At 54.6% G+C, this 25,451-nt stretch overlaps 3 protein-coding genes across 7 annotated transcripts; 2 read left to right on the plus strand and 1 right to left on the minus strand.

The window, feature by feature from the left end:
- The first annotated feature begins 128 nt into the window (after positions 1-128).
- Positions 129-6,704, plus strand: LOC122389472 (histone-lysine N-methyltransferase SMYD3-like). 3 transcript variants are annotated; one of them, XM_043381575.1, is made up of 9 exons: positions 129-214; positions 1,629-1,804; positions 2,268-2,357; positions 2,924-3,011; positions 3,230-3,427; positions 3,803-3,979; positions 4,459-4,786; positions 5,156-5,321; positions 5,706-6,704. In XM_043381575.1, exons 2-9 carry the CDS (start codon positions 1,653-1,655, stop codon positions 5,950-5,952), a joined length of 1,446 nt encoding a protein of 481 aa, XP_043237510.1. In that variant the 5' UTR covers positions 129-214; positions 1,629-1,652; the 3' UTR covers positions 5,953-6,704. The 3 variants fall into 3 exon arrangements, with proteins under 3 accessions (XP_043237510.1, XP_043237511.1, XP_043237512.1); XM_043381576.1 differs by having other exon boundaries at positions 148-214; positions 1,608-1,804; XM_043381577.1 differs by lacking the exon at positions 129-214 and having other exon boundaries at positions 1,632-1,814.
- On the minus strand, positions 6,697-22,292 carry LOC122389471 (nuclear pore complex protein Nup214-like). Of its 3 annotated transcripts, XM_043381573.1 has the most exons (17): positions 22,167-22,292; positions 17,331-17,467; positions 16,310-16,442; positions 15,855-16,051; positions 15,203-15,393; positions 14,320-14,977; positions 13,546-14,183; positions 13,093-13,288; positions 12,519-12,874; positions 11,971-12,126; positions 11,356-11,697; positions 8,782-11,147; positions 8,300-8,425; positions 7,725-7,992; positions 7,262-7,363; positions 6,862-6,920; positions 6,697-6,811 (listed from the first exon to the last, which is right to left on the minus strand). In XM_043381573.1, exons 2-16 carry the CDS (start codon positions 17,367-17,369, stop codon positions 6,887-6,889), a joined length of 5,802 nt encoding a protein of 1,933 aa, XP_043237508.1. In that variant the 5' UTR covers positions 17,370-17,467; positions 22,167-22,292; the 3' UTR covers positions 6,697-6,811; positions 6,862-6,886. The 3 variants fall into 3 exon arrangements, with proteins under 3 accessions (XP_043237508.1, XP_043237509.1, XP_043237507.1); XM_043381574.1 differs by having other exon boundaries at positions 6,697-6,920; positions 8,300-8,422; XM_043381572.1 differs by having other exon boundaries at positions 6,697-6,920.
- On the plus strand, positions 17,988-19,022 carry LOC122389468 (epoxide hydrolase 4-like). The gene has a single exon (XM_043381568.1). The coding sequence runs from the start codon at positions 17,988-17,990 to the stop codon at positions 19,020-19,022; it is 1,035 nt and encodes a 344-aa protein (XP_043237503.1).
- Positions 22,293-25,451: the final 3,159 nt, after the last annotated feature.

A 25,451-nucleotide genomic window follows, 5' to 3' on the forward strand; every position in this document is an offset into this window, starting at 1 on the left:
AAATTTACTGCTGAATGGTTAAAAATATTTTTGTCCTTCCTTTGCAAACATTTTTTTTTATATAAAAGCACTTGATTTACCGAGATCTACATAAATGACGTAGCTGCGTCGATGAGTGACGCACAATTTTCTTATGAGAAATTTGATACAGACAATTTGATCGAAGAATTGATGCGTTTCGTTTGCATTTTGCTGTAATTTGATGTATTAACAGGTAAGATATTCTTATGGCTTCCTTATGTTCCATTTTTAGACATTGCATTGCATACCATAGATATGGTGTCAGGTGTGGTTTCTTGATATGATAAGAGTGTGACGGTTTTGAGCCTGTTTCTAATGTCAGTCAAAGTCGTGGAGTTCATTTTTCAAGCCTTAGTGTGCTGTGTTGATGAAAACAATCGTTAATGAATGATAATTTTGATGTGATCTTACAAGTTTAGACACAGTCAGCCAGTATAAAGGGTTAAGCAGTTAACGGGACCCTCCCACCTTCAAACAAGATAATGAATTAGCTTAGTGTTGCTTCGTTTAACTTCAGAGTGAGCATAAATGAATATCTGCAAAATTTCATTGACAAATAGTAACTGGTTTTTGAGATATCAGACAATCACTTTTGTTTATTTTTTATTCTTCTATTTTCATGTTCCTACGACATCATTTGGAAGGAATGATTTGGTATCTTAAAAAAAGTGTGGCAGATGTTGTGGGTGAACCAACATATGCCACCACCTCTTCACTTAATAAAGGTGTCAGTTTAAGATTTTAAAATTGCTAGATTTGTGCTGACATCACAAATTCAGAGGGAGCACTCAAATGCATTAGCCCCTCGGCTCTGAATCCAAAGTGCTGCAAATTTAAAATCAAAGATCTCTGAATTAAAGCCTTTCTCAATGTTGTGAGTGCAGTAACTGGTAAGTGCAAGCCAGGGACCCCAATTTGGCTATCTCAACTCAAAACCAATGTTAAGGTTAAGGTTAAGGTGTTAACCGCGTTAAGGTTAAGGTGTTAAGGTAAATTGATGTTGATGTGGTGCAGATATCTGATTTTGTATGAAGCGACATAAGCCTGAATGTGAGCTGGCGCAAGCCTCCTATACTAAGCTGTCAAATGCTGAGCTGGTGCATTGTCATTGAGGAAAAACTGTATGGGTAATATGAAGAAATTGGCTGGCCAAGGAATCGATAGCTTTTTATTATAGCCTGTCACATCACAAGTGTACAGTCGTGCCCTTCAAAGCCGGACACGGCCTGCCCCAAATGACTGATTTTAACTGGCTGCGGCTGCTCCCACCAACTGCAGACCATCCCCGTCAGGAGTATCAAATATCGTGCGCCAGAGCGACTCGAACATGGGTGAGCCTCTCACTACTGGGAAGCCAATGCTCTACTAACTGAGCTAAGGGACAGGCCAGTACAGGGACAGGCCATATGATGCCAAAGGGCTAAATGTGCTGAAATATTGAAATTATTAGCAGTGAATGGGCCCTGTCATGGCTATATGAAACAAGACCCAGGTATGTTGTAGTGCAGGGCGCAGGCTCTCCACTGCAGCGTGATTTATAGTGAGCTCTCCAACTGGTGTTTCAGCGCCGCCCCGGTGTGTTTCAGCGCCTCCCCGGTGTGTTTCAGCGCCGTCCGCCGCCGCCGGCCGCCATGTCCCCTCCGGGCGGCAAGGTGCTGCTGAGGACCGGGCCCGGGGTACGGCCGCACGTGCGGCGCGGCCAGCTGCTTCTCTCTGCCCAGCCATTCGTCTATGTCCTCAAATCCGACGGTCTCCGCGTGCGCTGCTCCTACTGCCTGGAAAAGTGAGCCTCTGTGAATAGTCTGTTGTGGCTTGCACTGTGCTCATTTGAGTTGAGTTATTATCTAGTCATCAATGAGTATTGGTGCTGACTTGCGGTATCGGTGTTTATCTTTGCGATGCCTTTTATACAGACAGCTGTATTGTACCGCCGCTATGTTTTAACGATCATCTGTACTATCCATCAGTCCTCGAAATTGAATGAAAGTAGTCTTATGTAGTACTACTGGACAGCTATTGAGGTGGAAGACATTCAAACCTAAGTATATACCCACGTGTTTTACGATTGGTTTTGCCGTGATCCTGTGGATATTTGGGAGGGTTGTTACCGTTCTCTCCGAACGGGTTGTGATTAATGATACCGTTCGCATCGAACGGGGCATGGCCCTTATCAACCCCCGGAGATCCTGGCGCCTGTGCTCACTACATGTGTGTTTGTGTGCGTGTGTGTGTTCGCTGCCGGCCAGGCGGGACCATCTGCACCGGTGCTCCGGGTGCCAGGTGATGTATTTCTGTGACCGCGAGTGCCAGAAGCGGGCCTGGAGCGAGTTCCACCGGTGAGTGGGGAGAGGGGTCGCGCGGGGGGACCGACCGACCCACACTGCGGGACAGACCGGCTGTGCAGAGAGAGGGAGGGAAGGGGAGGAGGGATGAGTCACGGCTCTGACGGCCAGGTGCCAATACACACAGCTGAGCTTCCGTGGGCGCCGCGGATCTGGACCTCCAATTTAAAGTACCGGGGCACTGACACGGGGGAGACAGCCGAGCCGAAATCCGAGCTCAGAATATAAAGGGGACGGGACTTTGGAGATATCATATCGAAATGGGATTGGAAAAGACGCATGCTTGTGGTGATGTGATGTTCCATTCAAGAAACACATTGCTTACCACTTACCAGGCACAGCGTATTATGATCTTGTGCCGTAGCATCCTGCAATTATTTCTTCACTGCACTGTATAGGTGTATTTGTGTGTCGTGCTGTTACTGTTATAATGTTGCATCTATGTTAGCCACCGTACAGCCACGTTATGTTCCCCTAATGGTCCTCCATGCGCACTACCTCCTGACAGTGATCTGACCTAGCGCCCCGGCCCCCTCTCGGATGGCTGGCTATCCCCCCAGATCGGAATGCGCCCGTCTGAAGAAGGTGTCTCCGCGTCTGCCGCCCGACACGGCGCTGCTACTGGCGCGACTCATCGTCAAACTGAGGGTGAGCGGCAGCCGAGCGCACCGCCCGGCTAGGACCCGCCAATTCGAAGGGTGTACACATTGTCATCGCTGCAGCTTCCCAATGAGCGACGCTTGATGATATTGTTGTGTTGGGTTATGTTACCGCTTGATGTCGGGACATTCGACACCGCGCAGTATCACGAAGTTTTCTCGGACGTTGAACACCCTTCTGACACTCCCTGTGTGTTCCCTCTTCAGAACGGCGGTGACCGCATCTCGGACCGTATCACGGACACCCGGCACCGCTCCTTCAAGGATCTCATGTCTCACTACCGCGACATCAAGGCTACTCCGCGGCGGATGGAGCACGTGGCCGCGCTCACCGTCGTGCTGAGGTCGTTCCTCGGGCCGGACAACTTCCCCAACGACTCCGAGCTGGCCGGCATGTACGGACGGGTGAGTAGAGACGACGGTGGCAGCGACGATAGTCTTAACAACGAATTATTTCATAAATGGATTTGCCATTACAGTTGAGTGGCCTTTCTTTGCTTGGGTCATTGCTGTAACATAGCATGAGTGTCTATCTACATGAAGTTTTTATGGGAAGTAGTGCGATACCTCCAAGATGCTATATGTTGTTCCAGCGTCATATCGCATTTATTGAAGTCTCGGTATTTCAGGGTTCTGTTTGTTTCAGCTATTATAGCTGCTTGATTTCGTTCAGCTGTTTCGACATCTATCTCTAGGACGGGACCAATGTACGAACTCATCTTTACCGCCCTGTAGTGCTGAACCTAGTACCAACTCCACGCCGCTCCGACTGCCGACTAGGTGTGTGTCAACGGCTTCAACATCCTGGACGGCGAGATGCTGCCGGTGGCGACAGGCATCTACCTGTCCGCCTCCATCATCGACCACTCGTGTCAGCCGAACGCGGCGGCCACCTTCAACGGCCGGACGCTGAGCATCCGGGCCACCGAGCCCATACCAGACTTCACCTGGGAGAAGGTGTGTAATTAACAGAGAGACGGGGAGGGGAGGAATGCCAATAGCTACTGGGCCCACCGAATTCACATGGGAAGGTGGGTATATCATGGGGACAGGGAGGGGATCCATTGAGCCGATACCCGACTTCACTTGGGAAAAGGTGGACAATGAACATAGGGACAGGGAGGGGATCCTTGGAGCCCATCAACGACTTCACCTAGCTTCACCTTCACCAGCGGCAGGACAAGGTGGATGACCTTGGGATCGGCGCTAGGGTTTGGGAGTTCTCATAGCTTTATCGGCTACTAGATTTAGGCCTGCACGTTTCCTCTCGTTCGCTCAACTCACTCCTTTCTCATTGTTCGTTCAACGCACAAACACCTACGTGCCCTAATTGGTACTGGTTTACTGAACCAGCTCGTGTGCATGTTGTCACTTCGGGGAAGTTATTTAGTTGCGTTTTTGATACATACTACATCGGTACCCTGTGCTGCTCCCAGGTCCGTATCAGTTACATCGACACAATGGCCGACACGGAGACCCGGCGCCGAGAGCTGCGGAACGGCTACTTCTTCGACTGCGACTGCGTGCGCTGCTCGGCCGCCGCCGGCTCTGCCCCGGGCGGGGGCGGGGGCGGCGCGGCGGCCGGCCTGGAGCGCGCCCTCCGCTGCGGCTCGGCAGACTGTCCGGCCACCGTGCCGCTGCCGCCGGACGGAGCGGCGCCGCGGTGTTCCCGCTGCCGCTACCAGGGCTACCCGGCCGACATCGGAGCCGAGTTTGACGAGATCGCCCGGCTCACCAGGACTTACGCCCAGGACAACACCGTCTGTGAGTGGGGGACAGAATAAACGCCGTGTTGTGTCGGGTTCGAGTAGGTATATGCTTTGATATGCGCTGCTTATATGCTGTCTGTATTTTATGGCGTCTATGTGCCTTATATGTGTGGAATTACACCGCTACATGACGGACGTTTATTCGTTTTTTTTTTTAGACAAAATGTCTTTCGCTACGTTCGCGTAATGGAGTCAAGGGCAGCGGCGCGGAGATACTGGTGTCTTTCTACTGCCCCTCCAGCAGCAGCCTAGCCATCGTACACTGCCTTCCCTCGTACAATACTGTTGCTTTCTGGACGCAGTCGGCATACAGTACAGCACTGCCACCCGACGCTCCGCTGACCTAGTCCTTCTCCGCCGGCAGACTACGACTTTTGCCTGCGGCTGCTGCAGCGTCAGGAGGCGGCCATGCTGCATCCGCTGAACGTCTACCGCGTCAAGACGCTGGACCTGACGCTGGAGGCCGCCATCAGCACGGACATGTGGGAGCGCTGTCTGGAGCTGGGCAGCAAACTCGAGGACGGATACAGGTTAGCAGAGGGAGTGGTATCTGTAACTGGGGAGCAAACTCGAGGACGGCTACAGGTCAGTAACGGGGAGCAGGGCTGCAGGCCAGCCCAAAACTGTCCGTAACTGGGGAATGAAATCTAGACCTGCTACAGTTCAGTATGAGGGGGGGGGGGGGGCAGGGTTATATGCTAGTCTATACCAGGGCTACTGGTCAGTCCAAGGCAGCCAGTATAGAGGAACAAGGCTGCAGGTAAGCCGGCCAGCGAAATGGGAAATATCTCTTCTTGCTTCACCTTACCATGCGCCCCTCATGCAGTCGAATCGCCTCTCCCAGTCCGCCCTCCCCTCGTGCAGTGTCTCATCCCCTGTCCCCCAGTGTAGCTGACATCCCTCTCCACCCGCAGGACGTTCTACGGACCGTGCAGCCCGCTGACGGGCATCTTCTACCTGAAGGTGGGTAAGATCGCGCTGTACCGGTTCCAGCACGCGCTGGCGGCGCGCTGGCTGCGTCGGGCGGCTGCCGTGCTCCGTGTCACTCACGGATCGGACCACCCCGTGTATGCCGAGCAGCTGGCGCCGCTGCTGCAGCAGCTGTCGGCAGAGACGGCCGGCAGGGAACGCGGCGACGAACTGGGCGACGGTGGGGACTAGGGAGAGGAGAGGGGTCGTGGGGAGGGGGATGTGGACGGCCCGGGGAGGGCGCTGAAAGGGCTGGTTGAGGGAGGACGTGCCAACGTCTGTGTGTGCTCGCAAGGTTTGACAAAATTGCCGTCCTCAGAAATCATACATTCATTAGCTTTAGGATTAGCTTTAGGTGCACTTTCCTTTTTCCCAAACTCACTCTTCTATGAGCTTCGTCTTTCAAATGTATTCTTTCTCAGATTACGTCCTTCCGGTTACCGAATTTACGTAAGATATTTCATTTCAATGCTTTCATCTCGGAGTTCTGACTGTAAGGTAGCTTTGCTAATTTTGTACGCCTGTTTTTACGATGGTCCTTTCTCCTTTGAGCATTTTTATGTTGCTGAGTGATGCCGGTTAGCTCTCCGCCCAGTCCGGCTCTTTCCCCCATTCTCATGTTGTGTCTTCCACCACGTTTTTGCGTAGATAGGCATCGCTGTTCGCACTGCCACGCCCCATGCTGCTGTGATTTTTTTCGTAAAGAGTGTAACATATTAGTATGTTGTGATATACCCGTTGTCGAACTAGTGTGGGATGAGGTTTAGTGTCCCTGTGTCAAATAGTGCTAACGGCCTGTTAGCTTGCGTGTGTTCATCTAGTGCTGGCTGTCTCACGTGATTGACATCCATTCTGTGTGTGAACCCATTTGATGTGATCGATAGTGTGTAATGATGTACGTTCAACACAACTCACTTATGACAATACAAACAAATATCAACAAACGCGTATGTATTTCTCCCAAAGCCGGTAAATAGTCACGGTACTCTCAATGGCTGATGGTCGCAGCGGGGCCTGCGGTCGGCACCGCTCGCTCGACGGGCAGCCCCCGCCTGGCAGACACACATGGAATGCCGCTCTGGTGCTCCGCCGCAGACTCCGGCCGCATCAGACCTTAGACGTCCGCTCATGATCTCCACGAGCCGAAATTGGCGCCGCCACTGGGAACGGGACGGGGTCGGGCCCGGGGGTTAGCCGCCAGTTACTGCGACATAGCCAGGTCAAAGACAAAACACCGAATAAAACTCACTAGGATGCTGACTTATGCATGTTTGAGCAGGCACACTTTATAATGTGGGCGAGAATGGATCAACCTTAACTGGCATTGCATCCTGCGCGATCATCGTCGCTAGCTTTCCAACATTTTGTCCTGGAATGCAGCATACCATGTGACCGTATCTACTATAGCACACCATGCAGATCAGCCACCCCATTGCAGCGTCCGACTCTGTCTCAAGAGTGTCCGACTCTATCCTCCAAGGCGGTTCGAGCCGCCACTTACCTTCCGAAGGCGGGTGTTGCCGCCTGCGGAGTGCCGGCTCCGAACGCCGGCGAACCCTGGTTGGCCACGGCGCCGAACGACGGAGCGTCGGCCGCCGCGAAACTGACGAACAAATACACATAACTACGTCAGGGCGCTGATAACCACTGAGTGGGGGCTAGAAGGCCGACTTTACTAAGCGGCTAGATGAATCGAATCTACCGGTAATCGGTGTATTCAGGCTAAATAACGCGCCTTGCAACATGGACGGGCGCGCGCGATTCATAGAAACTTGAAACACAGTGCAGCATAGCCCTTAACAATCAAGAACTTGTGTGCATTAAGAAAGGCAGAAATGACTTCACAAATAAGTCGGACGAACCAATGGTGTAGCTGCTTCATCTGAGCGACCATTCTCACATGGGCAACCCTTCTTGCCCTCACCTGGCGAACCCTCCGGTCGGGTAACCCTTCGTGCCCTCACCTGGCGAATCCTCCGGTCGCCGGCGCCGCCGCGGCCGCCTGTCCGAACGTCGGCATGGCCGCCGCCGCCGCCGCCGCGCCGAAGCCGCCCGCTGCGCCGAAGGTTGGGGCAGCGCCGAACGCGCTGGCGCCGCCGAGACCGGGACTGGAGCCGAAGGTCGGTGCTGCGCCGAACGCACCGGCGCCCGCCCGGGACGGCGAGCCCAGACCGGGCGAGGCGGCCGCGGAGCTGACGGGGGACGATACGCCGCCGCCGCCGAACAGAGAGCCTGCGAACAACGGAAGACAGACGTTACAAATAAGGCATTTTTTGGGTCCAACGAACAGGGATCCAGTATTGAGTATACCTATAGAAAGAGAATAGTTTCTTCGACTGAGTAATGCTCGTGTGTAGTTCATTCACGAACAACGATGAATGGCTCTCAAATTGTAATAGTAGGTTGCAACTTACACCAGAGTTACACGTCTGGGTTAAGCCGTCGTAACTACTAAAAAGTAACTCGGGGTCAACAAGGTTACTCCGCCACGCATAAGGGAAAGCTAGCTTATAACTCTGTGTAGTGGGGGAACACTCACTGGCGCCGCCGCCCTGGCCGAACGTGGTGCCCCCGCCGAACACGTTTCTGTTGGCATTCTCCGGAGATGGCTTCCCGCCGAGACCGAATCCGCCGAATCCAGCGCCGCCGGCGCTACCGCCAGCTGCTGATGGGGAGACAGGAAGTTAGTTCAGAGTATTACATAGGAAAATTAAGCGGAGTATAGCTGCGGACAGGAAGACAGGGAAAGTATGCGCCCATTGAGGATTTTTTTTTTGGGGGGGGGGGAGGCCTACAACTCCTACTTTACAAGAGTGAAGTATCAGCATCGAAACGGGAAGGAACATTCATTAGCCAAACAACCAAGGGAACGTGTTCAAAAAAGCTATCGTGGTATGAAGATGCAATCAGGAAATGAGAATATACAGTACAAAAACGGCACAGTTATCATCCCACCCGCACAGTATGAGCAGTGGTTGTTCCTCGCACCGCCCTACACCGCAGTACGGCTCCCCGACTGACCTGCTCCTCCGAAGACGCTGCCGGTGCTGGCCGCCGGCGCCGTGGAGCCGAACACACTCGTTCCACCGCCTCCGAACGAGCTGGAGGCCGCGCCGCCGCCGAACACACTGCCAGTCGCCGGAGCGGAGCTGGGGCCCCCGAACACACTACCGCCGGAGGAGGCTGCGCCGCCCCCGAAAACACTGCCCGACGGACTCGAGGCCGCGCCGCCGAACAGACTCTTCGTGGGAGCCGCGCCGCCGCCGAATATGCTGCTGGAGGAGGTAGTGGCCGTCCCACCTCCGCCAAAGATGCTGCCGGTGCCCGCGCTCGTGGCAGCGCTGCCCCCGCCGAAGATGCTTCCACCCGATGAGCTGGTGGCGGTGCCCCCGCCGAAGATACTCCCGGTGGACGCGGGGCTGGTGGCGGCGCCTCCTCCGAAGATACTGCCACTGGAGGTGGGCGATGTTGCCGTTCCACTGCCAAACACACTGGGGGTTGACCCTGCACCGAAGACGCTACCCGTGGCCGCTGTGGCGGCTCCGAACGGGCTGGTGGCAGCTGGTTTTCCGAACACACTGCCGCCTGTCGAGGCGGAGGAGGCGGTGGTTCCAGCCGCCGAGGAAGGCTGGGAGCCGAATATACTGCCGCCGCTGGTCGCCGCTCCGAACACACTGCCAGAAGTAGCCGTGGAGCTGGGCGTCCCGAACACGCTCCCAGAAGTGGTCGTAGCGGTAGAGGCAGGTGCGCCGAACAAACCACCCGAGCTTTTGGTGGCGGTCGACGTGGATCCACCAAACAAGCCGCCCGAGCTCGTGGTAGTGGGCGCTCCAAACACACTGCCTGAACTTGTGGTAGCCGTAGTGGCAGGTGCTCCAAACAGACCGCTTGAACTTGTGGTGGCAGTAGTGGTAGCAGCGGGCGATCCGAACAAGCCGCTTGAGCTTGTGGTAGCAGAAGTTGTAGTAGCTCCGAACAGACCACCCGAACTTGTGGCAGCAGTTGTGGAAGGTGCCCCAAACACACTGCCTGAAGTTGCGGCAGAAGTGGAAGCAGGGGCTCCAAACAAAACACCCGAACTGGTAGTGGCAGTGGAGGCGGTCGTTCCGAAGAGACTACCTGAAGTTGCAGCAGCAGTAGTGGCAGCAGGGGCTGCAAACAGACCAGTTGCGCTTGTCGTAGCGGTAGAGGTGGGTGTCCCGAAAATGCTACCCGAGCCTTTACCCGCCGCACTAACAGCAGCTCCAAACAAACTGCCCGAGCTTGTGCCAGCAGCAGCAGCCCCGAACAGGCTGCCAGAGCTGCTGGTGGCGGCTGTCGCGGCTCCAAAGATGCTGGGTGAGCCCGTGGCTGAGGTGGTCGATCCGGACGGACCTGCGGACGGCGCCTTGGCTCCGAACGGGCTGGCAGTGGACGCCGGCGCGGCGGCTGTGGTAGCTGGGCTGGAGGCGGCGGCCGAACTCGGTGGGCTTCCGACGGCGCCGCTGAGGCCGCTGGAAGCCGAGGCGGCCGGTGAGGAAGCGGCGCTTGTCGGAGTGTCGGATACACTGGCGGTGGTGCTCGTGGCCGCGGTGGTAGTCGTAGAGCCAGAGACGGCGCTAGATGCCGGCGTCGTCTTGGCCGCGCCTGCAGCCACCCCGAACGTGAAACCTCCTCCACTGGGAGTGGCAGCCGTTGTTCCAAATCCACTGGACGGCTTGGTGGCGGCGGCGGCGGCGGCGGCGGCGAAGGGACTGGACCCGGAGCTCAGTCCGAACGAAAAGCCGCCGCCACTGCCGGTAAAGCCGCCGCTGACGGGTGCCGAGATCAGTTTGGAGAGCAGTGAGCCGCCAGAGGCCGACGAGGCGGCGCCGCTGGTCGGCTGTGCGGACGCAGAGCTGGGGGTGGAGGCGACGGGCTCAGTCTTCACTGGAGCAGCAGAAAAGGCCGGTGTGTCAGCCGCGGCACTGCTCGGTGGGGCGGCGGAGGGCGTCACTTTGAAGATGCTGAGACTGGGAGCCGCGCTGCCGCCCGCTGCTGTCGCCGGCGTGCCAAACAGCCCACCGCTGCCGCCAAAGAGGCTGCTGCCCGGGGCCGTCGTCAGTGTGCCGCCGCTGGTCCTCCCGAGCGAGCTGACACTGGCCGGCCGGCCGCCGAGCCCCAGGGTCACAGCGCTGGGGGCAGCGCTCGCCGCCGTCGGCCCCGGAGTTCCCCCACTGGCTGTGGCTGCAGCTCCAAAGGAGAACGCCGGGACAGCGCCAGCCACGGCTGCGGCCGATTTCTGCGCCGCGCCGGCGGCACCCGGGGGCTTCAGCGGAGTGCTGGTGAGCCCGCCTCCCGTGGGAACGCTGAACGACAGACCGGCGGAGCTGGCGCTGACATCTCGGGGCTCCTCCGGCGCGGCGGCGCTGCGAACAGAACAGCGGTCAGCAGGGGGAGCGACCGGAGCGACTAGAGCATCAGCAGTGCCGCAGTACGGGTCCAGGGCCGAGAGGGCACTTACGGTAGATAACAAAGCGGCTTTGGGAGTATACTGAGCTGTATTTACTGTAAGTCTACGACATCACTGATATGATTAATGACTGAAATCATATCTCAACATTTCGAGTTATTCACCTCCGAGGCTGCACCGGTGCCGACGCCGGCGCCTTGTCTCGGACGCCGCTGGCGCTCGGCGGCGGTGACCCGGGCGGGGTGCCCACCGGACTGATGTCCTCGTACTGCGGCTGGGTGCGGCGGCCGGCGGCGGGCGGCGCGGAGAGCAGCGGCGTGGCCAGCAGCCGGGAGCGGGCCGGACCGGGCGAGCTGCGCCGCACGGGCGTCTGCCGGCGCTCACCCAGCGCGGCGCGCAGCCGGTCCCGGCGGGCGGGCGTGAGCGGGGCGCGCCGCGGCGCCGGCCCGGCTACTGTCAGCTCGGCGGCCGCCAGCTGGTCGCCCAGCCGGCTGACGTCGGCCGACCTGCCCCAAACAGGGGTCGCTTGTCAGCCGACCATCACCGTCATAGTCAACCATCACATACAGATACGTAATAAAGACAAAAACAAAGACGAACAATTCATGGCGACACGGAAACAGAGCTAGCCATGATCCGACCGAACGCTTCTGACTAAAACCCAAAAATCATTTCAGTCACAGCTCAACAATTATTCTGATAATTCGGCTGCCTGTCATCAGATGCCTGGGAGTCTGATTCACTGCCCGTTACACTGAGGGCACTGAGCCGCGACTAACCATTCGGCGTGTCCGGGGGCGGGCACGCAGGGCAGCCGGAGCCCCTCCAGCGCGCTGGCCAGCCGGGAGACGCTGTTCTGCAGCCGCAGGATCGTCTGTCGGTTGTTGACCAACAGCCGGTGGATGGCGCAGCTGTCCATCCGCAGCGAACGCCACCTGCGCGGGTGGACGGAATCGGGTCACAGTCGGGAGCACATCACATTATAACACGGCACACTAGTATAACACAGCATATCACCATAGCCAGCTCTGCTGTGCGGAGAGCAGCATGGAGCACGATATCCACTCGATTACAACACACTCGACAGCCGCCTGCAGTGTAAAAAGAAAGGCAAAGAGCGCAGCGGTATCCGAACGCAATAACAATGCCACCACTGGGCACTGACACCCACAGTTACACAATTACTCCCGACACAGGCAGGTGTCGGGAGAATCTCGCTCTGCTATAGCACAGCTCCACTACCAGACTACCCGTCGTCCTCCCGCTCCGACCCTGCACCCCTCCCTGTCCCACTGACATCCTGCTCCCCCCCCCCCCGCCCGCTCACCCCGGCCGGCTGAGTTTGCGGCTCTGCTGGTACTCGGCCCAGCGCTGGTCCAGCACCAGGCCAGCGGCCGTCAGCTGGCTGTCGATGTACTGCCAGCTGGCTCGGATGGCCGCCATCTGACGCGCCACGCCCGGCTCCAGCGGGCGCATCCGCAGCAGACTGGCCAGGCGCGGATCCCGGGAACGCTGCTGTAGCGCGCGCGCCTCCTCCACTGTCGTGGCCAGCTCCAGAGTAGCGGTGGTCAGCTGCTCGGCGCCGCCCGTCACCTCGCCGGTGAGCCGGCGCAGCTCGGAGCACAGCTGACCCAGCTCCGCGCACCGCTGGCGCAGCGACGACAGCTCGGTGGGGTCTCCCAGCTGTCGGAGGGGCGGGGAAGTCAGCTTAAGTGCAGAGAAACAACTCTATCAGTTAACAGTCACAGGCTGTAAAAAAAAAATCACTCTAAATTCACAACGGACAACCTGTTTCCGATGTTCCCTGCTCCTTCCAGACAAGCCATGAGCTCTGGCCCGCATCGCCCGTCGTCCCCGTTCGGGTTTAGCGGCGCTGTGTGCCCATATCGCTCACTACTCACGTCGACAGAGAACGAGTTGGCCTGCTGGCGGGCGGCGGCCAGCTCCTTCCTCAGTGCGTCTAGCTCGGCGTCCAGCGCGCGGTCCAGCGCCTGCTGGGTCTCCCCGAGAGTACTCTCCGCGCCCGGGGTGGACGTGGACGGGGTCGCCGCTGCTGGCGCCGCCGTCTGGGGCTTCTCCTGTGACAGCTGACTGAACCTAAACGGAGAGAGATAGAATGATCAGCGAATGCGCTTAGAGATGAAAAACCGGCAACAACGTCATAGCATTTACTTCATGCATTTGGTCGATAAATTCTAAAATCATAAAACATTCAAATTGTTCGTCGATCCAGTGCTTAAGTTGTTAAATAAGCAATAAATTAAACCACGTTCCGCGTTGACTAGACGGCCCTCAGACACAGTACATTACCAAAACCATCTACAAAGCCAAGTTTGCTCCTGGTCACGACTCACTGTTGTGCCAGGTTCTTCCGCGAGGCGGCGGCGGCCGGTTTGGCGTCCGCCGGTGCGGCAGGGGTGGTAGGAAGCACCGGTTTCCGTTCGGCCGGCCGCGCAGCGCTGGCAGACACCGGGGCAGCGCCGGCGGACGTGGACGCAACTGAGGTCGCGGCGCCGAACGAGGGCGCTCCGACAGAGGCGGCCGCGGCGCCGCCGCTCAAAGACAGGCCACCGGCGGACGACGCTGGCGCAGCGGCTCCGAAGGAGAACCCTCCTCCCTTGGAGGCTGGCGCGGCTCCAAAAGAGAGTCCTCCCGTAGACGACGGGGCGGTGGTCCCGAATGGGAGTCCTCCCTTGGATGCGGCTGAGGCAGCAGCTCCAAAAGAGAGTCCTCCTGTTGTTGAGGTTGCGGCGGCCCCGAAGGACAACCCTCCCTTAGAGGCGGCCGAGGCAGTTCCAAGCGATAGGCCTCCCGAGAGGGCTGGAGCAGCTCCAAAGGAAAACCCTCCGGCGGAGGAGGCGGGGGCAGCTCCGAAGGTCGAGAATCCTCCGCTCGCTGGAGCAGAGGAGACAGCCGCGGCGGCCGCCGCCGGGGCGGCAGCGGCTGGCGTCTCCATCACTATCGGCTGGCGGGCAACGCGAGCCTCCGAGGCCTGAAAACGGTCAGTTAGTCAGTGTGGTTATATCTAACTGGCGGGTTGAATGTATAGTTATTTGCGCCCAGAAAAGTTAAAACACACAGCAGCCAGGTAGCAAAATTTTGTTTGGAAACTGAAACAAGAAACTCACTATGGCCTCCTGGGGCGGCTCGGTGACGGCCGGCGCTCCGTCCTTCAGGTTGATCAGGTGGTAGGAGCAGAGCAGTCCGGTGTCGGTCAGAAGGTGCAGGGTGGGTGCCGGCGGCAGCTGCGAGCTCTCGCCCCAGGGCACCGGCCGCTGGCTGCAGCTGCTCACGGCCAGGCCGGTCGGGAACAGCTCCCGTCCGTCGGCCAGCGGCAGCTCAGCGCGCGCGTCCCCCTCCAGCAGCCAGGGCAGCCAGCCGCCGTCAGTCGCCGCCGCAGCTCCCAGCACCGCCACCTCCAGCGAGCAGCTGGAGGCGGCCAGCACCACCGACCACTCGGCCACGTAGTGCAGGTAGTACAGCGGCCGGCGCTCCTCGCCAGAGCCGAAACACACGTCCTGGAAGGCCGAGTAGGTGGCGGCGCCCTGTTTGGGCGCGCTCACGTGCACCAGCTGCGGCTGGCAGTCGCCAGCGGCCAGATAGCCCGCCATGAACTCGTACGTGTTGAGCCAGCTGACGGAGACGGCCTCTGGCGGCGCCGGCTGGTCGGCCAGCGGCGGCGCGGCGATCGAGCGCGCCTCGCTCAGGTCGGGCCGCAGCTGGGTCAGCCGGCCGTCCCGGCGGCCCACCACCAGCTGCTTGCCCTTCCGGCTCCAGCAGCCGCACCTGGAGGCGGGAGGGGGGGCAGAGAGAGGTGAGAGACTCATCGGGTTGGACGGGGGGAGGGAGGGAGAGGGAGAGGGAGAGAGCCCGACGGAGAGGAGGCAAGCTAATAACGCTCACCGGATCTGCCCCTGTCTAGCTACTCGAACCCAACCATCCGGCGCGCCTGTTTATCTCTGCTATCATATTCGGCCCACGGCCATGCTGCACTGTTTTACAGCCGCTCACCTGACGCCGATGGCGGCCGGCAAGCGGTGCACGGTCACCGCTCCCGTGTCGGCGGCCACCTGGAACAGCGCCAGCGAGCCCGACTGGAACACCACGGCGACCAGGTCGGCCTGGACGGGGTTCCAGAGCAGCTCCAGCGGCGGGTCGGCCGGCTCGGCAGACAGACGCAGCTCGGCGAACGGACGCACCTCCTGTCGGCACGGAGCACACAGAGTTAGCTGTGGGGCTACCAGACGACGCTAGGTTCTGTGCGCACGGAACACACAGCTGTGGGGCTGCTAAATGGCTCAACACCTTACAGAAGGTACAACAAAGTCTAGCATCAACATGGAATTGCGACAACCAAGCCCAGACTAACAACACCACACAAAGGTTGTTTCGTCATAACCATACGAATGGCTGCAAATTGCATATTAACTTTGAAGGTCAAATCGTTTCCCACTTCAACTAAAATTTTAACTACAGGTATCGTAAATGTTATTTCCACCGAGCTATCAAATCACCACCCTACGTCTAACTGTCCCACCCCACTGCTGTCGAGTGGGGAAGCCCAGTCATGTACTCGTAAATCCAATCGGCCGGGAGTTTGACCCCGTTAGGCAGATAGGTGGTAATCATGGCGTACTGGCCCGCCCCAACCCGCCCGCCTCACCTGGTCCGCCGCGAAGGCGCGCACATCATACAGGTAGCCGTGCGCGCAGTTTTGGCGCGTGGTGGCCACCAGGAGCGTCAGCTGATCGCCGCTGAGTGCCACGTGCGTCACATCGGCGGCGAGCGTGGCGCGGCCGGCCACCGGCGGCGGCGCGGACGGGTCGCGCTCCGGCGCCGTCAGGTCGGCCAGACGGACAGCTGGGGAGGTCAGAGGTCACAGTCAGAGGTCAGAGGTCACGGCCAGAGGTCAGACGACACGGGCATAGGCTAGAGGTCACGGTCAAAGGTCAGCAGAAGGGTTCAGGAGGTCAGAGGTCACGGTCAGCTGGTGACAATGGTCAGAGGTCAATAAAGAGAGTAGAGACCATAAGTTAAAACTTAAAACGGTGAATATTCTTAAAAGACTATTGTATATCCATCAGTACCTATCGTCTAAAGCGATATAGGGCTCCATACCTTTGACGGTTTTCCCGAGGGCGACGAAGAGCAGGCCATACTTGTTGCAGGCGGCCAGGCAGGAGCTATGTTTGGCCGCGAATGCGGGCTTCTCCTCAAACGAGGCCGGCTTCAGCTGCAGGAACCGGAAGTCCTGCAACAAGGACGTCAAAGGGTGAAATATGCGCGCTCACTATATACGCAATAAAACTACGAAACATTAGTCGCTGGGAACGTGTAATCTACAACGCAGAACTGTTTAGTGTTTAATGATGTTGAGTTGGGTATCTAATGAGTCTTCTTCATTTATATGGCGCTAGTCGTTGAAATCATCGGCATAGTTTACAATCAGCAACAATAGAATCGATACTCGAGTAAATGAGAGAAGCGGAAACGGATTCATCTAAGCGGCTTCATATCATTCTTTAAGGCATTTTGTCAGTCAGCGGGGCAGATGAATTGGCAGTTAGATAGCCGACGACCTGCAATTCAACGCTACCCAAAACAAAACAGCAGTCAGCGTGACGTCATCACAATTCGTATGACATCACCAAAAGGACCTTTCATTCGTTTATTTCCATTGTTGACTTAAGCCACCGGAGCTATTCGTGACGATTCACACGGGCGGTTCCAAAGTTCAAAATGACAGTGCACTTTTTATAAAATCCTGCTGTGATCACGTCCAGGCGGGGCTCGAGGTCAAAGTGTGTGCGTAGGACTCATGAATACGTAACTGCCAAATCACTGTGACTCGGCGATATTTATGACTTTGACCGCCTACCTTCCTGGCACGGGCAAATAAACGCGCGCACTGTCACGTCCATTACGTTACGAACCTCATGATACGATAACATGCGAGCAATAAACACAGAAGGCATGATATGATTGATACGCCGGTGTGTGGTTAGCTTAAATTCATTGTTTGCGCAAGAGTTTATTGGATATGATGGCTGCATGGCAGGCTGTCATGACCGCTATATCTATAAGAAGTAGCCATGGCTAAATCCGAACACATAGTTATCGAAGATGTTTCTCGGCTTACCTGCACTTCCACCGGGCAGCTGGCGTCGACCAGCGACATGGTGACACAGCGGTGTCACCCACCGGCGGCCCGGCTGTCAGAGCGGTGTCACTGGTGACACAACTTACACAATCGGTCGCTCAGTCGCAGCTCAGCGTCTGGAACAAAGAGACACGAAATTACATGGGAACGAAGATATTTTCATTGCCAATATGACCCATGTGAGGTAGCAAAATCTTTAAGAGGTCCACAGAAACTGGCACGTGACGAAAAATAAATATCCCAACACGTTGGACATTCCATGATCGTGTTTAATCTATATCGCAAGACGTAAAGCACTACCCTCGCCACTACCAGGCGACTCTAGCAGTAATCCGAAAAAGGGGGAGCGAAGCAAACCTTCCCGATCCTTCAGATGATTGCCTATCGGACATCGGAAATTCCCAATCACACCACTATCACTGGCTGATAGGGCGCCGGACTTTACTCAGGAGTGTTCAGGTGACCAAATCTGCTGACAGCGACGCCTCGATAACGACTCTTCACAGCGCCCCGGGCGGCGGCGGCGGAGAGACGCCAAGTCACGCGGCAGGCGCTCCGGGCGGCAGCGGCGCCCAGTCACGCGGCGGGCGCTCCGGCGGCGCAGTCGGTGAGCGGACGGCGCGCGACTCGGCCGTCATGGTGCAGGTGGTGGGACCGGTGCGCGGCGCCGTGGCCGCCCTGCTCGCCGCCTTCTGGTCCGGCGTGTTCCTGCTGCTGCTGGCCGTGCGCCGTGTGACGCGCGGGGCGGAGGCGCTGCAGCCGCGCCGCCGCCCGCGGCCGGCGCTGCTCGACGACCCGGCGCTGGGCGCGCACAAGTTCGCCACCGTGTTTGGCGGCATCAAGCTGCACTATGTGGAGAAGGGCGACCGCAGCAAGCCGCTGCTGCTGCTACTGCACGGCTTCCCGGCGTTCTGGTACTGCTGGCACTACCAGCTGAAGGCGCTCTCCCAGCACTACTGGGTGGTGGCGGTCGATATGCGCGGGTACGGCGAGTCGGCCAAGCCGGAAGGCCGCGACAGCTACGACCGGCAGCTGGTGGCGCAGGACCTGTTCCACCTGGTGCTGTCCCTGGGCCGGCAGAGCTGCACCGTCATCGGACACGACTGGGGCGGCATCATCGCCTACGAGCTGGCCAGACTGCGCTCCTCGCTGGTCGAGAAACTCATCATCATCAACGCGCCGCACCCGGACGCCATGGAGGAGGTGCTGCAGCACTCCTGGGACCAGATGTTCCGCTCCTGGTACATCTACCTCTTCCAGCTGCCCTGGCTGCCCGAGCAGGTGATGCAGCTGGACGACTTCAACATGTTCAACAAGATGTTCCACGAGAACCCGTCGGCGCGCCATCACTACCCGCCCGAGATGGTCGACGCGTACAAGTACACGTTTGGAGAGCCGGGAGCGCTGACACCGCCCCTTAACTACTACCGGCAGAACTTTGGCTGGCGTTGGCACCGCGGAGAGCCAGCCCAGGTGGCACGCGTCACCTGTCCCCTGCTAGTCATCTGGGGCGAGCGAGACCGGGCGCTGAGCCCCCTGCTGGCCACCATGGCGGCACGCTACGCCGACCGCTTCAGCGTCCACCTGCTGCCCAACGCCTCCCACTGGGCCATGATGGAGGAGCCTGACGAGGTCAACGAGGCCATCCGTGGGTTCATTAGCGGCCAGTAAGGGCGTCCCGGTGGCGCACGGCGCCCGAGCGAGGGGCGCTCTGGGTCCAGCAGCCGGCGAACAGCGGCGGTCGTCCGCGGGTCTCTGCCCACTGTCTAAGGCCGCTCCAACCCCGCCTCCCCCCCCCCCCCGCAGTGTGATCGACGACCATGTATGTGTGCGCACAGATAGATGTGGCTGTGCGATATAATCGACGCCGAGCTGGTCGGAGACTGGAGAGTGAACTTCAGTACATGGTTTGACTATTGCGACTTGTTGTTATTGACTACCCCTACGAGCTATGAACAATAAATGCTGTTTGGGTCTGGGTGATACATTCACGTTGATACCATGGCAAACGATGATGAAACAGGGCAGTCGGTGCCCGGTGGTCACTCAAACACCACATCGGTAATACGAGATCGGTAATACGCTGAAACGTTCAGCTGGCTCCAGCGGGCGCCTGATTCTAGACCCATATTAGCGCACCAGCCAGACCACTAGGCCCGCTCGTTTACAGCTAGTTCACACCCGCGTCTCATCCGTCCGTCTCCAACCCACACTAGCAAACGGCTCGCCCGCCCGTCCCCAGCCCAATCTCGCCCGTCCGTCCCCAGCCGAGTCCGGCCGCTCAGTCTCAAAGAATCTTGGCTCAGTCTACCCGAGGGACGATTCATTGATCTCAATAGCACCGAGCGGGTAACTGCCGCTCGGCACAAGGTCACGCCGTCAGTCCTGGATAAGTCATTTTGACAAGATAAGTAGCCGCGTAACCACATCGCTCAGGAAGACGTCTTTCTGCCGCCATGGGAGCGCGGACGATAGACGAATCCCAGCAGATGGCATGCATATTCTGGTGATCCATCTTTACTTTTGAAAGGTAATAGCAAAAAATAATGTTATGTACCACTTATTCTAGGTTCCGGCCACATAAAAGGTCACCCTTTCACTCCACCCCACCTCCTGGCTAGGCTTTCAGTATGTACCCTCCATATGTACATATGGGTAAACTAACCATCGCCCATGAGCGTGAGCCCCATGGCAGAAAAGCGAGCCAAACGAGCGTGTCGCTTGGGACAAGGTGAAGTCAAGGGTATCCGATTTTAAGGTCTCTGTCATAATTTGACCTTCTTGATCGGATTATTGACCAAAATACGAGGGGAAAAGACCGGCTAAATCTGCTCTAGGTTAGCCTTTTTTCTAGGGTTTGTAACTTGGGAAAATAAATAACGAGACCGGGATATTTTCATGAAGATTATCAATTTATTTATATTCTAATTCAGACATCTTTTCATAGCCAGTCAACAGCGTCATAAACACAAATCATGTCCCATCACTGGAATGGCAATGTTTTTTTTTGTAAGATATTACATGAAATCAGGGATTGGGCCCAGTGGGTTTACAGAATTGGAATTAAGAAACTGTGACTAAGCCCAACAGTGTGTAAGATCAGATAACCAGGTAAGAAAACCCAGTGCTGTGGGTGGGATCCAGATCTGATGAGATGTGATCATGGAGCTTGACTTATTATATGTAATGAAAGATCGCAGTGGAAGCTGAATGTGGTAAATGTAGGCAACATGAACTATGTAATATGTATGCAAGTATAGTGTATACATCCATTGAAATAAGAGCTTTCTACATATTGCTATGGTTTCTGTTTCACTGCTCAAGGCCGAGCAGATTGAATAGCATTCCATTTTTATGTGTAAAAGGGTACTTAAGTAGAAACTTGATAATGAGCAACAGGCATAGGGCAGGTTTCTGAAAAAAAAAAAATGCTGCACACTTACCAAAATTGATATGCAGATGCCAGGAAATATTGTGGGTGAGTGGGTATAAGTATCAGGATGCAAAACATTAAACATCTGAAAATATATCTTTTTACTTGGTGACAGGGTAGAAATAGGAAGGGGTGACAGCACAACTCAGCACAATGGACTATAGCAATAGGCCAAGTGTGGAGTAGCAGCTAGCATTCTGCACCAATGCATGCACAATCTGCACTGATCAGTGGCATGCTTCAGCTTGGAGGCTTGGAGTGGGAACTTAGAAATGAAGTCTATCCTTTTCAAAATACAATATGAATTAATCCCTCAACTAAATATTGGGATATATGCATTGGATTCTACTGACAACAAATCTCAGCACTAATTCCATTTGTGGCATTCTTTTCTAGATTAAAGTCAATGCAAAACAAACTCAAGCTTGATTTAAACCTACAGTGTTCTTGCATGACCTATCCAACAGCTAAGTTTTGCATTGCCTTATCCATGATTATTGAAAATGCAATCAGTGTAGCTGGTAGCATGTAAAATCAATATGTAACATGTCACTAACATTTCATTTGTGCAGGTACATCTTTAACTTTATTCATTGAATTTTGTCAGTTCATTTGTCAGAGCTCATTTGAAAAATTGCATCAGTTTTGCATGCTGCTGCATAAAAATAGTTCAATGCATTGTTTAAAAATCTACCAAAACAATAAAGCACACCAGCCCCAGGGCTGCAGACTTGATGGATTTTCAGGTGACTCTGACTCTGACTCTGACTCCAGCTTCAAAAATCAGCTCCCACTCCAGCCCTGACTCTGGACTTTTTTCTTAAAATCCATAGGTATCATGAAAATAAAGTTCATGGTGATGTTTTTGTATTGCCTGAAATGAATAATGATCCTTTGTGCATTCCAAGGCCTTGACCTGTTTTAAATTTTAAATGGCATATACAATTAACAGCAGGTTCTACCGTTCTGGCAAATCCCCCTTCTTCTGCTTTAGCTTCTTTCACTGACAATGCTTATCCAAAACAGAAATATGGCCTTTTTTGACAGACTGATTTTGAAAGGTCAAAGAGCATAGGATTGCTGAGTAACCAGGTGCAGGGTTTGATGTTGAGCCATGCAGCGATAGCTCAACTCTTGAGCATCGGAGGCAGTAGGATTTTATTAACTCCAACTCTGACTCTATGCAAAATTGTTGAATCTGGCTGACTCAAACTCTGACACCGCAACCCTAAAAAATACACATCTTTGCTGCATTCTGAGCAATTATTGAGGGACTTTGAAAATTGAAACTTATTCTGACAATGACAAATCAAAATGGGCCAGGTCCCGCCAGGATCAAATCAAAACTTAAATTGAAATACAAAAGATGCATGCCCACTTACCCTGGTTCTCAGCGTCCCAATGTCCCAACAGATTCTTGAGGAATTGCCGTAAAAAAATGAGCGATGGGTCGTTATCATTTATAATTCTATTTTTCACTTCTGCGACCAATTATTCCTGCCGATTGCGAAGATCGAAGATAGCAGCCAGTGATGCCATCCACATTTTTGCCAGTGCTGCCAGATGGGGAAGGCTGTAATCCTCCATATCAGTTACAAAAATCCTCCAGATTCCTCCAAATCCTATTGGTAGATATAGAAAGGCGGTCTTGGACGCTGCGGGGGGCTATACCCCCAAAAAAGTTTCACCAAATTCTAAAAAAAAAACTCATCGGATTTCGAATCCTTTCGCACTGCTGTGCAGTTTAAAAGATACTTTTTCTTATAAAGGTTGTTGAGTTTTCGTTATATCTTTTAGAAAAAACGAAAATTTTCGTAGATTTCGGGCGCTGCAGGGGGCCGGGGGCATTTGCCCCAAATGTTCCCCTTAGATTCGCCAGTAGTTTGGTACCTACCCTCGTAAATATAGCTACAGACTGAGACATTCTGCAGTCTCACGGTGATAAAGGACGTGATATATCCTAACGGGTAGGGTGACGCTGGGCAGGAAAATGCCTTTTTAGTCTTGAATGTGTTATATTTTTCCATGAAATTGAATATAATAATCGGGCGACAAATCCTCCAGATTTTCCTCCAGAATCAAAAATCCTCCAACACCGAAATTTGTCCGCAAATAGAGTTCAAAATCCTCCAGATTTGCGGAAATCCTCCAAATCTGGCAGCACTGATTTTTGCTCCATCCCAAGATCTCGACCAGAATTTCCCAAGATTCTCGTCTCGAATCCCAAGACTACCCATCGCATATCCTTAGGAGTACCCCAAGTAAATCCATAGCTTATTTTGGACATATTAGTGTGTTTAGTATTCAACTTTCTCTTCTTCGGGTCCACCCTTGTCCTTATTGGCGTATTTACAGCAGCTAATGTACCTAGAGGCCGGGGGAGGGGAGGGGGAGGGGGTCGATCGGACTCCTACAGCTGATCGGTTCCTGACCGAGTATAAGAGATTCACGAAAAATGAAGATGCTGGCCTAGACAACATGAAGCCGGTGGTATCTGATATTATGGTCAGGTCATTCGTCGACGGTCAATGGTGGGTCAAGGACCCAAAACACAAAGTCCGAATCTGTTAGAACTTCTTGGAAACGAAGTCTGTGGCATTTTGGATTTATTTCGAAATTTTTCTCGTGACATTTGGAGAAGCTAGGGTTAGGTGAGGTCAGGCTGATTTTAAGTGTTTTCCACCACTGAGTTTTGAAATATGGGCTCCAAAACAAGCTCTTAAAAGCTTATGTGAATCCCGAAATCGAAAAGCCTATGCTGTGAATCTGCGCATAAGCCAGTGCCCGCTGGGGCCCATGAATTTTCAAGCCGACGATGGCGAGGGGGTCTAAACGAGGACCTAACTCGTCCCCTGGACTATATAGTTACAAGACGTCAGCAATGTTGTGAAGGTCGCAAGGTTACGCTTTGATTATATTTGGTCCAGCAGAGCCCAGAGGTCAGGTGACCAGACACTTTTCCGAGGTCAAAGACAAATTGCCCTTATTTTGGTTCGCGGTCAACGGATAAGCCTCCATAGAGCAAAACCGTAAAATGAAACGCTTTGTGCGGGAGCCGCTTTCTGAAATATTTTTTAGGCATAATGTTTGTAAAAGCTTTTCATAGCCACCCAACATCATGCCGCTAAACCACCCATCCCCGTTGATCGGTAGTTGGAAATTAAACTAATGAGCGCCAGTTGCGAACAGCGACTGAAAGCTGCTACTATACCTATAACAAGTAATGGTACAAAAATAATCCTGCGATCTCGGTAAGATAATGCCTGCTAGAAACATCGCAAGCTTCGTCCGTTACTTCAATGTTTGATTAACCGTCCGTGAGGCAAATCCATCCTAAATCTATTATCGACCAAGGAAAAGCATTCGACAGCATGAGAAGACAACTAGGGTTACCCGCGTGCTCCGCAACGCGAAGGGGGGATTTTTTGACCCGTGGGTATTGGGTTGGTCTGTGTCGATTTGCTTGGTAGATATCCATTTCGTTCGATTGCTTTTTGACGGCCAAGCATTTTGTAAGAAAACAAAAAGATACATCGCATCGAGGTGCCCGTGTCGTATTATCATGCGTTCTACTTTAGAATGATTCGAAAACTGGCGTGAAGTCTTTTAACCCTAGAACGCCTAGGGGGGGGGTTGTATCAACCCCCCCCCTGAGGTTTTTCGGAAATAGTGCAAAAACGGCGGCGCGCAGCGCCGCCAAATTTTGGGTACCTTATGGGGCAAACCTTGCGCATCTTTTGATAAAAAAAAATTGACCGGGTCATGTCAGGTCACGGAGTTATGACGTCATAAGAGGTACAGCCTCCGGCCGGATTTTCACAAACTGAGTGCCAACGCCCGAGGTTTCCTGCCGGTGGTACGGACATCGGTTGATGGATCGTGATGAAACTTCCCATGCATGTTGGGGCAAGTATTGGCTATCATATGGTATAAGAAATTTGACCGGGTCAGGTCAGGTCACGGAGCTATGACGTCACAAGAGGAACAGCGTCCGGTACTATTTTTGAAAAGCGCCCGAACCACTATTTTGCTAATTCTTGTCACCTCAATGGGAATATGCAGCAATATTAGCTTCTATAGGGAGCAAATGGACCTCCCAAATCCAAAAATACAATCAGATTTCAAAAATTTAAATTTTGATTTTTCGAATTTCTGCCGCCGACTGTGACCTTGCCGACTTCCGACGCTCCCAACGCGCCATTTTTAGAGCTAGGGAAACGAAATACATACCAAACGATAGAGAATTGATCAAGGAACACGATAGTGAAGATTTCAAGTCGATATCTCCCACCGTTTTGCCGCAATCGCCGCCGAAAGTTGAAAAAAGTCTATTTTTCCGAAAATTTGACCTTTGACCGGTCAAAAGTAGGTCAAATGTTGACCTAGGACCAAAAAATATACCACCAATCGCGAGATCTCGTTGAGAGCAACCCGTTGGTTTTTTCCGCTAAGCTCTACGACCTTCCGTTTCGAAACGCCAGGGGGGGGGGTCGTAACAACCCCCCCCCTGGTCGTTCGTGTTATGAGAAATGGCCTGGTCGTGCGAGGGTTAAGGGCCATCAATGAATTTCGCTAAAAATGACAATGTAATGGTTTGGAACATTTATATTTTTAAGAATACTGTTGCTCATCATGCAAAAATGAAGACTGAACCTTGGTCAGAATTG

The sequence above is a fragment of the Amphibalanus amphitrite genome, unplaced genomic scaffold (genome assembly GCF_019059575.1).
Source record: "Amphibalanus amphitrite isolate SeventyFive unplaced genomic scaffold, NRLGWU_Aamphi_draft 000359F_arrow, whole genome shotgun sequence".
In the NCBI taxonomy this organism is placed as follows: domain Eukaryota; kingdom Metazoa; phylum Arthropoda; class Thecostraca; order Balanomorpha; family Balanidae; genus Amphibalanus; species Amphibalanus amphitrite.